Source organism: Podarcis erhardii, assembly GCF_964252035.2.
Source record: "Podarcis erhardii genome assembly, chromosome: 2".
Classification (NCBI taxonomy): Eukaryota; Metazoa; Chordata; class Lepidosauria; order Squamata; family Lacertidae; genus Podarcis; species Podarcis erhardii.
Window position 1 is genome coordinate 30,366,943 of NC_138498.1, and position 13,083 is coordinate 30,380,025.

A 13,083-nucleotide genomic window follows, 5' to 3' on the forward strand; every position below is an offset into this window, starting at 1 on the left:
AGAGCCGGCAGAACCTGCCCAGCGTGGGCTTCCGCAGCTGGCCTCGGCGGGATTACTCCAGAGTAACAGCAGCCGCACCCGCCAAGGCCGCCTTATCCGTGGCGTGTGGGCGGCAAAGGAGCTTTCCTCGCCCCGCCTGACCCCGTGCGCTCTGCAAAGGGGCTAAGGGCCTCCCCGGCGCAAACGGAAGCCCCGCCACCACCGCGCCAGGTGACTCGGCCTCCGATGCCCAGACCGGGGAAGAGGAAGGAAGAGGACACGGGTTGGCAGCACACGCAGCCACACCACGCCGTTTCTTGCCTCCCCCGCTTGGAAAGACAAAAGCCAGTCTTGGAACATTAAGCCGCAGCCGAAACTGGGAGTCGCACTGGCTTAATAATCCCCAAGCAAAGAAGCGCCTGTTATTATTGCGTCCTGCGTGGGCGGGTCAGAATTGGGGCAGGGAAGAAGGCGGTGCCACCGGATTCAACGTCATCTCTTGGGGCCTGACTTGCCCAACCTCCGCAGGCCAAATGAATGGATGGAACTTTTCTCTCTGAGCGAGGCCGGCTAAGCAGAGGCAGAGAGGAAGGGCATGGCGATTTGGGTTTCGAAAACCCCCAAAGGCCAACCAAAATGTCACAAATTACAGTAGTGAGCAGAGGTGGTCGTTTTTGTTTTTTAAGTCTACCATAACATCTTCTTCTTTTTTTAAAAAAAAAATGAGGATAGAATATTAAAGCAATCCCCCAAGCGAAGAACCGCCTGTTTGTGTGTCCAGAAATGGAAAGAAGTCCCAGCGAAAGAAGAATGGATACAAAAACTTATGGATTATGCAGAAATGGCGAAACCTACTGGAAAAATAAAAAACCATCATAGCAATCTTTTTATAAAAGAATGGAAATGGTTTATTGCATATTTACAAATATAAACAGATAATAACATTGGCAGGATTATTGTAATAACCTGCAGTGTTATAAAAAAAAAGGTAAAGGACCCCTGACAGTTATGTCCAGTCGTGAATGACTCTGGGGTTGCAGCGCTCATCTTGCTTTACTGGCCGAGGGAGCCAGAGTTTGTCTACAGACAGTTTCTCTGGGTCATGTGGCCAGCATGACTAAGCCGCTTGAATAAATGAGCAAATTAAATTAATTTGGAAATGTAGAAAGTATTAAAAATAAATTTAAGGAACTGCAGAAAGAGGAGGAAGGAAGTTGAGTTTCAAAATGTTAAAATGATTGTAAAATTATTGAAATGTATAAAACTGAAAAATCATATATAAATTAATGAGAATAAGAGTATTAAAGCAAAGCTGCCTGGCTTGTTACTGAATGTGTGCTTTGGTCAGAAGTTCATTTTTGCTGCATACTCTTCGAAAAGGAACGAGGTATGGCTTGCAGGGGTTGCCGTGAAGAGGGCCTGCCCCTTCCTCCCTGAACACTACAACAAAGCAATGGAAACCAGAAAACCCTTACTGATCAACACTTTTTGAGATTACAGAGTTGAGGCCAATGATAGTCTTGCTCGAAGTAGACCCACTGAAATAAAAGTGCTTGATGAACTTCATTACTGTAATTTCAGCAGGTCTGCTCTTGAGTAAAACTTGGTTACAATCCATTTGTGTACATTATCCAGTCAGGGCCGGATTTAGGTTTGATGAGGCCCTAAGCTACTGAAGGCAATGGGGCCCTTTATATGTCCAGCTGTCCTTTGTCAACAACAAATTGTTGCTGCTTTTTGTGTTGAATATGTGCTGTATGGTAATTTATGGACCTAGATGGTATCTAAAGCCATTTGCACATAACAAATAGGAGCCTACACAACACAAAACAGGTTGTTGTATGTAGGTTTTATTTTATTTGTTTTTTATCTTATATTTTGGAAATGTAAATCCAGTTTTTTTCCTTTAAAATTTTTTTGGGGCCCCCAAGAGAGTGGGGCCCTAAACTATAGCTTGTTTAGCTTATACATAAATCCGGCACTGTATCCAGTGCCCCTCCCCATCTTTCCCTAAAGTCTCCTCCTTTCCCTTTCCATTTGTGATTCCTCAGGAACACCAAGAGCTCTTCTGAACTCTGGTGTTTATTTATTTTTTAAATCAACCAGAACCAATGTTCTAAAAACCTGCTTGCTGCATTCTCTCCTAGTCTAATACCCACATGCAGGCCTTTCAAGCTTGCTGTGCGAACCTTGCCCTCCTCTCCACCACCACTGAATTCGATAAGAGCAGCTCTGGAGGGGTAACTTTTGTTCGGGACACAACAGCAACGCGCGTAGACCCCTCCTCAGGCCTCCAGCCAGCGCTGGCGCGGCCACGAGCTCCGGAGGGGAGGAAGAGAAGGGGACATGAGGCTGAGATCGCCTGGCTCGCTTCATTCTCAGCTCCCAAAGCCCCAGAGGCGCCGCGGTGCGGGAAGGTATCCGGTGCCCTGGCAAAGGAGCAGACGATCCAGTCATTCAAGCACTCAGTCGGTGCCACTAGAAACGGGAGGAAATGAGCCGCTTCCGCTGTCTGCTCCGGAGGCGCATCCCTCGGGCGGATACTTCTTGCGGGAAAGCATGGACTGCTTTACTGGAAGCGAATCTCCTGGCTGGGAAGAGGAGCGGCAGCAGAAGGGCCCTGAGCAAAGTATCCGGGTGTGTTTCTTTTCTTTTTCTTTCCCCTCAGGCCGCATCATCACGCTCCTGCTTGGCTGGATGGCTGCTGCGACCCAGAGCCCGTGAAATGGTCCTCCTCGGATCGGAAAAGGGGGGCAAAGAAGGAGAAATGAGAGCGAGCTTCCCGCGAGAGGCCGAGGGGAAGGCGGGCGCTGCTTCCTTGAGCAAGCGCGGCTTTGGGAACAAATCCTGCAGCAGCTGCCCGGTTTTGCTTCCCAAAACAGGGAACATAACTGAAGCAAAAGCAGCGACCACACGAATTAGCCAAGGACAGCGGAGCTGGATTGAGAGCAGAGCTTCCTTTGTGTCAGGGCGCACAGTCGTGGGTCTCTGAGCATGAGCAAAATTCTCTCGCCACTGAGTGATCACAGAGAGGGTTTATGCTCCAGAGAAGCGAGCAGCACGAGGAGGAAAGGATTTTAGGCCAGGGGCGTTGCTTGACGCACTGGGAGATTGAGGAGCTGGGAGATTGAGGGGTAGCAAGGGCTGTAGCAAAGAGCTCTCACTCCCTCTTTCCAGGTATGGATGGACTCATTCAGACGTGTCACGACAGCTTCCTCTTTTCAGACGCCTGCCATAGTGACACACATGAAGAGCTGTGACACACCACAGGCTTCTGGAAGAGTTTTGCGTGTGCGTCATTGGTGCACAGATCCCCAGGGCTGGATTGCGCCTGAAAATCGTCAAGTGGCTAGACGACTCCTATCCTAAAGTAGCATCTTCCAGCGTTAAAACTTAAGCACACAACCTCCAATCATCAAGGGAAGGGAGGGGGGACTTGTGGTCCTCCAGACCTTGCCGGATTACACAACACCCATACTTTTTGACCACTGGCTATGCTGACTGGGAGTACCTGAGTTGGCCTTCAGCACCACCTGGGGGCCCACAGGTTAATCCCCGCCGCCGCCAAATACAACCTTATCCTGATTATAACATAGCCGTCCCTTTCTTACACCCACTATGACTCCTTCGAAAACACAAGTACACCAGCTAGTGACTATTGCACACAAGGGTGCCAACATGAATAAAATATTGGGGGGGGGGGGAGGTACACCTTGCCCCGCATAATTAATCACATGATGCGGTGCACACACCATTTGAATGGCAATGCCCATCAACTTGGGGAGGGGGCAGTCCCCTCAATTATTTTATGGGGGGCTGGTTTCCAAAGACCGCTCAGCCCCTAGGAGTTGGCTCCTACGATTGCACACATACTACATAGGGGTTATACACACGCACGTGGACACACATTCACACACACACACACACACCCCACTACCACCGCCCGGCGTTCTCTAAGCCTGCAGCCTTAAGTTTTGCTCCAGCGCAGCGCGAGCTACCGCAGACATGACCTTGCGCACCCCTTCCTGCACTTCAGCACCCTGAAGGCACACACCGCGCTTCTTCTCAGCCTCGCTGCCAGCCGGGCCGAGAAGCGCTGCCTCTCTCTGCGCCGCACACGTGCAAGCGAGCCTTACGCAGCGGCCACAGCGAAGACTCTTCTTTCCCTGTGCTCCCTGGGCGCCCCCGCCCACCGCGGGCTCTCCCAGTCCACCGTTCCATTCGCGACGCGAAGCGGAGGCGGCAGAGGCAATTCCCAGGCCCCCTCAGTCAATTCCACCGGGACCCCTCGCCTTCCACTTTCGGCTGCCCGGAACAGGGGAACTGGGCGCTCGCAAGGCAATTAAACAGGGATTCCACCCCATTGTGACGTCAGCGGGCTCGTAGCCCCTCCCGCGCGCTATAAAAGCAGCCCGCGTACCGCAGTCGGCTCAGCAGTTCGGCGGACAGTTCCATGGTGCTGAAAGTAACTCCAGCGTTCCGGGGCGCCGCGTCTGTTGGGAACTTTGCCCCGGCCATGTTCGCAGGGGTGCGGTGCAGCCTCGTGTTGGCCTCGTTCTTCTTTTTGAGAGGATGCGCCCAGAATTTCGGGCAGACCCGGTTTATCTGCACCTCGGTGCCGTTGGATACGGACATGTGCACTTCTTCTATGCAGAGCGGCGGCAGCACGGAAGACCTGAAGACCACCGTGCTACAGCTGCGGGAAACGGTGCTTCAGCAAAAGGAGACCATCATGAACCAAAAGGAAACCATCAGGGAACTAACCACGAAGCTGGGCAGGTGTGAGAGCCAGAGCTCGCTCGACACGGTCCCCAGTGAATCCAAAACGGGAGGGGGCTCCAACAGGAAGCAGACCGGCTCTTCGAAAAACACCATGGGGGATCTGTCCCGGACTCCGGCTGCCGAGACCTTGACCCAACTTGGGCAAACTTTGCAGTCGCTTAAAACAAGACTAGAAACCTTGGAGGTACAACTTTCTCCTTTCTGTTTTTCCTTAGAACTAGAAAAGGAGACACGTCAGACGTGGCTTTGGGATGGCCGGCCCCTACCGTCTTCGGTGTTGATTTAATGCTTCACCATTTGCCCTGTTCCCGAGGTAAAATGTCTGCAGCAAAATGTGAAGTATTCTCTGCCACTTCCCCCCCACCCCCCATCCCGCTCCACTCCCATACAGTAGGGTTCTGTGGCAATTTCGGTGCTTCCCTTTGATAAATCGGTGCTCCTTTGCTTGGAGAGCCGCCCGTGAGTTTAGCTGCCAGGGTAGCAAACATCAGGATGAGTCTGTGGTAAATAATGCTGTGGTGTTAATTTGGTTTGCAACAATCCACTTACTCTCTTTGCTTCTCCCCACCCCGTGCAGCAATTCAGTAGGATGAATTCTTCCAGCCAGACCAATTCCCTGAAGGAGATACTCCAGAATAACATCGACGACTTAGAGAAGCAAGTCCTGTCCAGAATTAACAGCCTGGAAGAAGGCAAGTACAACCCCAAGAACGAGACTGAAGAAAGAGGAAAAATAGAAAGCACTTTAACTTCCCTTCACCAAAGGATCAGTGACCTAGAGAAAGGTAAAAAGAAGCTGAGAAAAGCTTAGATTTAAATGATCAGCATTTTGTTCCATTACACATTTGGAGGCAGCCTGAGAAAAACAGCTCACCTTCGTGCCCCCCCCACCTTACAAAGCAGTTCTCTCCCCCCCCCCCTTCTGTTTAAAAGAGATGAAGAAATGATTACTTTTCATTTAAATTATGAGCAAATGCAACTCTGATCCTCCCTGGAATTCATGGACAAAAGTGAGTGTGTCTCTGTGATTGTGTGTTTATGTGTAATGGGAAAGGACAGTAAATAATGATATCTTGTTATTCCAAAGTGATACTGGTAAAGTAGGGAAGAACTACGTAATCTATGTTAGCAAAGTATCTTTGACTCGGCACACCTATGTAGAAAAAATGCACCTTCAACTTGCTAATATAATTCATTCGTCTATATGCATTGGGGTCTACCCTCTAAGTGACCTAGGACAAGCTGTTTAACATTTTCTCCCTCCTCTAAGCAATTTGTGCATCTTAAACTTCAACAGAACCAGTTGTTGTGTCCAGACAAATACTGTGCTCCTTTCCTTTTTCTGTGTTCATTAGCACTTTTTAGCTTTATAGTCAAAAATAAAGGGGGAGTGGGAGAGGAAAGGAGAGAAAAGACCCTATTCCCCAAGCGCTGTCCATGTGACTAGGATTAGAGTGCCGAAATGTGCTGGAGGGATTTAAACAGTGCCATCTTAAGGCTCATTATATAATGAAGAGAGAGACAGAGAGACAGACAGACAGACAGACAGACAGACAGACAATTCTATGCAAAATTCCACTGAAGGAGACTCAAGACCTTCCTGTACATTTTAGAATTACATCTATGTTATTATTCAAATAGGAGACCCTATTTCATGTGCAATCCTATTGCACAGCACAAGCCTATGCATGTCTACTCAGAAGTAAGCCCCACTGAGTTCAATGGAACTTACTCCCAGGTAAGTACATATGATTGCAGCCTCAGTACCCTTCAAGATCTCTGACAAACACCCTCTCTATCTTCCCTCAGGCCAGAAAGACAATCGGCCAACAGATAAGTTTCAGCTGACTTTCCCCTTGAGAACCAACTATATGTATGCCAAGGTGAAGAAAAGCCTGCCAGAGATGTACGCCTTTACTATTTGCATGTGGATAAAATCGAATGCCTCCCCAGGTGTGGGCACACCCTTCTCTTATGCAGTACCTGGACAAGCCAATGAGCTAGTGCTTATTGAGTGGGGAAATAATCCCATGGAGATCCTTATCAATGATAAGGTAAGTGACCAGTGTTCTAATCCTTTAATTGCCATGGCATGATTTTAAGGGTAAGGAGGGGAGAAATGTATTAATTAATAAAACAAGTGGCAACAAAACCAGCATTTAACATAATGGCTAAATAATGAAAACTCTGCACCCTTTTTGCAAACACCTTGTGGCATCTTTTGCACATGGTGAGTATGTATTTGCAAACCACTGGTGCTGGTCGATACTGCAGCCAGCAGTATTGGAATTCAGCAGCTTTGCTTTCAAAGTGAAAACAAAGGAAGTGAGTTAAAGCCCCCCCAGGCTCCAACCCCCTTTTCTGGAGCAACTTAAATAAAGACACCCAGAGATATCTGGGTGGGGGGGGGGAAGAATTGGAGGAGCTTATATTTAGCTTGCCCTCCAGAGAAATAGGTGATTTTTAAGAAGCCCCAGTTCCTTAATCCCTTCTCCAAAATTTAAGGTCATTATATAGCACTGTGTATGTTACCAGGCAGACATTCAATATTTTTATTCTTGTGGCCCAAAATGAAATACAAATGCCATTAAAGAACAACCTTTATATATGCACAGTATTATTATTATTAGTTAAAAACCCTAGCTTGTGTGGCAGCACCTCCACATTTTGACATGTGTGATCGTTCCTTTTGTGTTACATTTTTCAATGGGCATGCCATCCCAAGATATATTCCAGCACAAAGAGTTATCCTTCTTGAGGTTTTCGGGGAAAAAGAAAATGAAGAACCCAACAAAAATGCCCTAGTGTTTTCCAAAATATAAAATAATAGCGATGTCATTTTAGAATCCTACTAATTCAAGTTAGGGTCAGAAAACCTGATCCTGTGTCCTTGAAGTTAAAATAAGCATTGTCATTATCTCCACTTACTGGAGTTTTAAGAAGGTAGAATGTTTGCCACCCCATCAAACCTTCATCTCTCTATCAATGGGATAGAGAATCAGAAGGTTCTGTAGTTCATGTGAAAATCGAATGTTTCTCTAGTATTACATAACAGGGCAGGTTCGGGAAGACCACTAGCTTGGTGAAGTCTCTAGTACTGTACAGTTCATACTTTTGCTGTTATAGGGCATGCCTGACTGCAGCAATCTCCCTCTTCTCTCACCAGGTAGCAAAGCTTCCTTTTGTCATTAACGATGGGAAATGGCACCATATCTGCATCACATGGACAACCCGGGATGGTGTCTGGGAGGCTTATCAAGATGGCACACAACGAGGCAATGGGGAAAACCTGGCCCCTTATCATCCTATCAAGCCACAAGGGGTCCTTGTTTTGGGACAGGAACAGGTAAGGTAGCATGGTGGCAGCGGAGGAGGAAGGGGTGGCCACTGGAATTTATCCATGTTCTGTACAAGGTTTGCAGCAATTTGATTAGAAAGACTGGTAGAGAAGGTGCTTAGGCATTATAGTTAAAACCTGCAGATTGTGCTGCTCTGGATTAAGTTTAGTAGACCTAGATATTCCCCGGAACACAAGAAACTGCCAGAGTCGGGCCATTGGGTCCACCTGGCTCATGATTTTCAGCACTGGCTGGAAACTGCTCTGCAGGGTTTTGAGGATGGATCTCTCCCAGCCATACCAGGAAATGCTGGGGACTGCAGCTTCACATGCTACATAGTAGAATCCGCCTTGTATTCCAGATGCCTGTTCAGCAGGTCTCATCATGCATATGCCGGGGTCTCCAGTGCCAATGTAGCATGATTATGTCAACCTGCCACACTGGCGTTCCATACCTTCTGAACCTACAGCATAAGGCTTACTGCAGCGATAGTTTCATAGGTTGCCTGTCAGAGCCAGCATTTAGTACATTTGTTAGATGAATGCAAAGTGGTTCTGCCATGGGCAGTACAGGAAACTTGCCTCTTAAAAACAACAACTGTGGCAAAATTTGATGAAGTGTCTTAGGCGTCAGATAAGAACAGAAGGGAATTAAAGAGAGGGAGGGATAAGGGGGGGGGACCAAATGGTATGGGGGTGGTGGTGAGAGATTTCTAAAATGAGTAGGAGACACAGAAAATCACCAATCTGTTCCCTTTAGTCATGCACATTAAAGAACAATTGAACCATGGGTAGCCAACATGGTGTCCCCACACATATTGCTGGATTTCAGTGCCCATAATTCCTGACCATTGGTCATGCTGGCTGGAGCTGATGGGAATTGGAGTTTAGCAACATTTGGCATTAGCAACATTTAGCAACACCACATTAGCTACCCCGTGAACTACACACATGTTTGCATACACAACCACTCATAATGTTAAAGGAATGGAGATTGACGTTCCCATGGAACAAGTGGGATCTTCAGGGCACATAATAATTTTGACAGTGGTAGAGACAACGATGCTGCCTAACATCTACACCTGCACATGGATACACACACACAAACACACACACACACATGAGTTATAATTCAAATTTTACAGGGTGATATGCAAGTCCTGGAAAGGGTCCTGTCCTCGTTGCTTCTATGTCTAAAGCTAACCAACTATTTCACACTGAATTACAGACTACAGGGCATCTAAATTTCCTTCCTGCGTTTCTCATAAAAACAAGCAGTTATTTTCCCCATCACTTATTGCACAAGTGACATAGATCAACTCTGCCTGCCAGTTACACAACATGCTCACTCAGATACATTGCCATAGTCAGAAAGCGAAAGTCATGGTATCCAATTATTCTGGTGCAGGCTTTCAGTTTTTTAAAGAATATTTTCACATCCACAAAAGTCTCAAGATGGAGGATCATAGCAAATCACCACGGCCCATTTCTTTAAGGCCACTTGTCTTCTTCCTCTCTCAAAACAACATGTGAGGCCTTCGTTTACATGTGCATAGAAATTTAAATTAAAAAATAAATCTGTACTGCCATTCAAAATTCTCAGAGTGCCTTATGCCACAGAATGAAAGGAAAATAGAAACACTGCAAAATTTAACACTACTAATTAGAGACAGAGTTATCCAGTGCTGTAAAGGTAAAATTAGAAGGTCTTTTCCTAGCACCTAGAAGATAACAGAAGATAACAGAACAGGCTGCAGGCAAGTCTCCTCCGGGAACAACTTCCATCTCCACCCCCTCTTCCAGGCATACTGGCACTGCTGGAACCAGGGGCCTAAGTTTCTATTTTTGGAAGTTCCATCCATGGAAAATGCACTTAAAAGGCTACACATTGCATCCTCCTTATTGAACTTCTCTGTTGCAGTTTATTCCTGCTGACCTTTGCATGCTGCCATGAAAGCTTTCTGGCTCATTTCAAGTGTTTACTCTGTCAAGACTGTAGGATTCCCAGTGTTGACTTACCTCTTGGGTCTTCTTTTTTTTAATAAAAAATTTTTCAATGTGCATGCCATCCCAATATATATTCCAGCACAAAGAGTTATCCTTCTTGAGGTTTTCAGGCAAAAAGAAAATGAAGAACCCAACAAAAATGCCCTAGGGTTTTCCAAAATGTAAAATAATAGAGATGCCATTTTAGAATCCTACTAATTCAGGTTAGGGTTCAGAAAACTAACTTTTAGATAAGGATACATATTGCATATTTGCAGGGTGAGATGTTTTCAAATCTTTTATCTTCAATTTCTCTCTTCAAGGACACACTTGGAGGTGGATTTGATGCCACCCAGGCATTTGTGGGAGAACTAGCCCACTTCAACATCTGGGATCGGAAGCTCACCCCAGGGGAGATCTACAACCTGGCCACGTGCAGCACCAAAGCCCTGTCTGGTAGTGTCATAGCCTGGTCCGAGACCAACATTGATATTTATGGTGGAGCCACCAAATGGACATTTGAAGCCTGCCGTCAGATCAACTAAAAAATGCTGCTCTTCCCCACCCTTCCCATTCCAAATCCATTTAACCCTTGGTTAACAGACATTCTCCTCACCCAGGAATGAATTAAGGACAAATCTATTTCCTTTCTCTCTTCTGTCTTTCTTTTAAAAATTATCTTCTTTGTTTGTTCTAAAGAATCAATCACATTTTTTTTTTAATCTAGGAGACTTGGAGTTTTTCAGTCAACTCTAAGGCAACCTGGGACTTTGCAACCTTACAGTTTTGAAGAGAGGGTTCATTGTCCCCCACCCCACTCCTCTCTCTCACTCCCTCTTTTGTCCCTTTCTCCTTTGGATCGAGACTTTATTATCTTTTTCCCATTTTGCTTTATGAAGTCTCATCATGAATGGTCTGATTTTTCTGGCTTGCCAACTTTGTTTCAATGCCTGAGTGCCTTTGGGCTGGTGCGACTCTTTCAGCACATTTGTCTTCATTTGCATATACTTTTTAAAGGATATCTCTATATTCCTACTCTACTCTATGTCTTTTAAGCAGCCAGTCACCTGTGGGCAGATATTTATTTTTTATTACGAATTATTCTCTGAGTGATAGGAGGACAAACGCTTTTTGAGAGACGCATGATGGTGGCTTGACTAGGAGATTCGAGGGGTGGGGGGGTAGGACTGTTCTCTGAAATTCTTCAGGTCCCTCATTGCTCCCCCACCAATTGTGTAAACCTCTGGCTATGGCTGGAGCAAACAGAGCCATCTTTGCCCCCCCAAGGGTACATGTGAGACTCAGGAGCATTGCCAGCTCAAGGATCCTAGACGACTTGTCCAGATCCTTGGTCTTTTGTAGGAGCAGCTGGCTCCTACCTATTTTAATGGAGCTGCAGAGCAGCTCCCTTCCCTTGTCTGCCTTCATTTTGCTGTACAGCCTAAAGGATCTGCCTCTGTTAGCCATCACAAAGCCTATGCGTAGTCCAGAAAACCTTCCTTCCACAGGCATTGATTACTGCTTCTCCCAAAACTCTGTGACCCAAAGATGGCAGAAAATCACCTGGTCCATCCCCTTACCTCTCCCTTCCTAGTTCCACAGCAGGCTCCTACTTGCCTTCCCCTCCAAAGGTAATGCACCCTGGGCCTTTCCCCAGAATACCTGGCTTGAAGATGGGACTATTTTCTTATGACTTTATGAGGCATTCCCAAACCCTTACCAATGCTCCTTTACTCTCACTAAGAGCCATAAACCTGAAGGGCTGGGGTAGGGGGGAGTTTTAGTGGTAGTCGGATGCAAAGCATGCGGTTGCAGTCCGATTTCCATGGCCATACCGCTGAGCTGAGATTTTTGCCTTTTAAATACAAATTGGGTTCACTGCAGGTGGCAGGATGTATAGCGCAAGGAGCCTTGCCTGCCCTGTGCTTATTGGACCCAATGAGATTTGAGGTATACTTCACTTTCATAAAGGTTCATAGCTCTTCCTTTGTGAAAGGAATAAGGAACTGCTTGAGAGAGGTTTTAAGCAAATGTGTCAAGAAACTGAATAAAGGGCAAATCCTGGTTTTGCTCCAAAGCCCCAGGGAATTAAGAAGAGGCTGTGACCTCTCCATGCATCTGTTTTGCCCAATAACCAGAAACAGAGCCTGCACTATGTTTTGTTTTGTTTTTTTAAAAAGAACAGCACAAGGGATACCTAACAGACTGTATGTTGAGCCTTCAGATAAACCTCTGCAAAAAGGCAAAATGTGCATTTCTTATCGTGCTATAGACGGAGCTGTTTGCATCTTGAAGGGCACCAACTATTTTAGGAGGCTGGAAAGGTGTAGCGGTTGGCCTTTCTTGTGAGGATTGTGTTTTGGTTAGATAAGAGTGCCTATTTTACCACCTTTAGTGACAATGGGTTGCATAGTGCTCTTTATAGATTCCGTCCTAGTTTATGGTACCCTTAGATTTCCTGCAGGCTTATAGGGAAGGCAAGGGGTGTACTGTCGTTTCTTGCATGTTTTCAGTAGGTGCCTCAATCGTGTTTTACCTGGTCTAATGCTTGCCTGCTTGCATGGGCTAATGCAGAGCTGTGGGGGGTTTGCTGAGTGATAGTTCATGCTTTAAAAACAATTCAAAAACTAAAGTCATCCAAGCACGATAGTATAGGTCAGGTATGGCTGGAAAAAGGTGGCTAATGATACAGCATTCTTCCCCATGATAAACAGCACTACACGTTTTTGTATTAAAAAAGAGAAGAAGAGCCACCAGTTAAAATATTGGTAACTTTAAAAAAAAGCAATCCATGGGAACTGCTCCACTCAGCTTTGTCTTTTCCTATAAGTCCTGGAGAAGCCAGAGCTCTTAATCCAGTAGTTGTGCTGTCCTAAAAAAGCAGCTATAGGAGCTGTTCTTTAAGCATTTCTGCGGTGCAACGTACACTGTGCTGCTGAATCAGTCCTGTTGATGTTTACCAACCTGGATGTACTTGGAGCTGTCCCTTCAGCACCACC

At 46.4% G+C, this 13,083-nt stretch overlaps 1 protein-coding gene across 1 annotated transcript; it reads left to right on the top strand.

Moving 5' to 3' along the window:
* Nucleotides 1-4,393: 4,393 nt before the first annotated feature.
* On the top strand, nucleotides 4,394-12,253 carry NPTX1 (neuronal pentraxin 1). Its single transcript, XM_081850552.1, has 5 exons — nucleotides 4,394-4,945; nucleotides 5,339-5,546; nucleotides 6,571-6,815; nucleotides 7,928-8,107; nucleotides 10,408-12,253. Exons 1-5 carry the CDS (start codon nucleotides 4,433-4,435, stop codon nucleotides 10,627-10,629), a joined length of 1,368 nt encoding a protein of 455 aa, XP_081706678.1. The 5' UTR covers nucleotides 4,394-4,432; the 3' UTR covers nucleotides 10,630-12,253.
* Nucleotides 12,254-13,083: the final 830 nt, after the last annotated feature.

Coding starts and splice junctions, on each gene's coding strand:
- NPTX1 (XM_081850552.1), top strand. CDS start 4,433: ATGGTGCTGAAAGTAACTCCAGCGTTCCGGGGCGCCGCGTCTGTTGGG. Junction 6,816..7,927: donor AGATCCTTATCAATGATAAG/GTAAGTGACCAG, acceptor TTCTCTCACCAG/GTAGCAAAGCTTCCTTTTGT. Junction 8,108..10,407: donor TTGTTTTGGGACAGGAACAG/GTAAGGTAGCAT, acceptor TCTCTCTTCAAG/GACACACTTGGAGGTGGATT.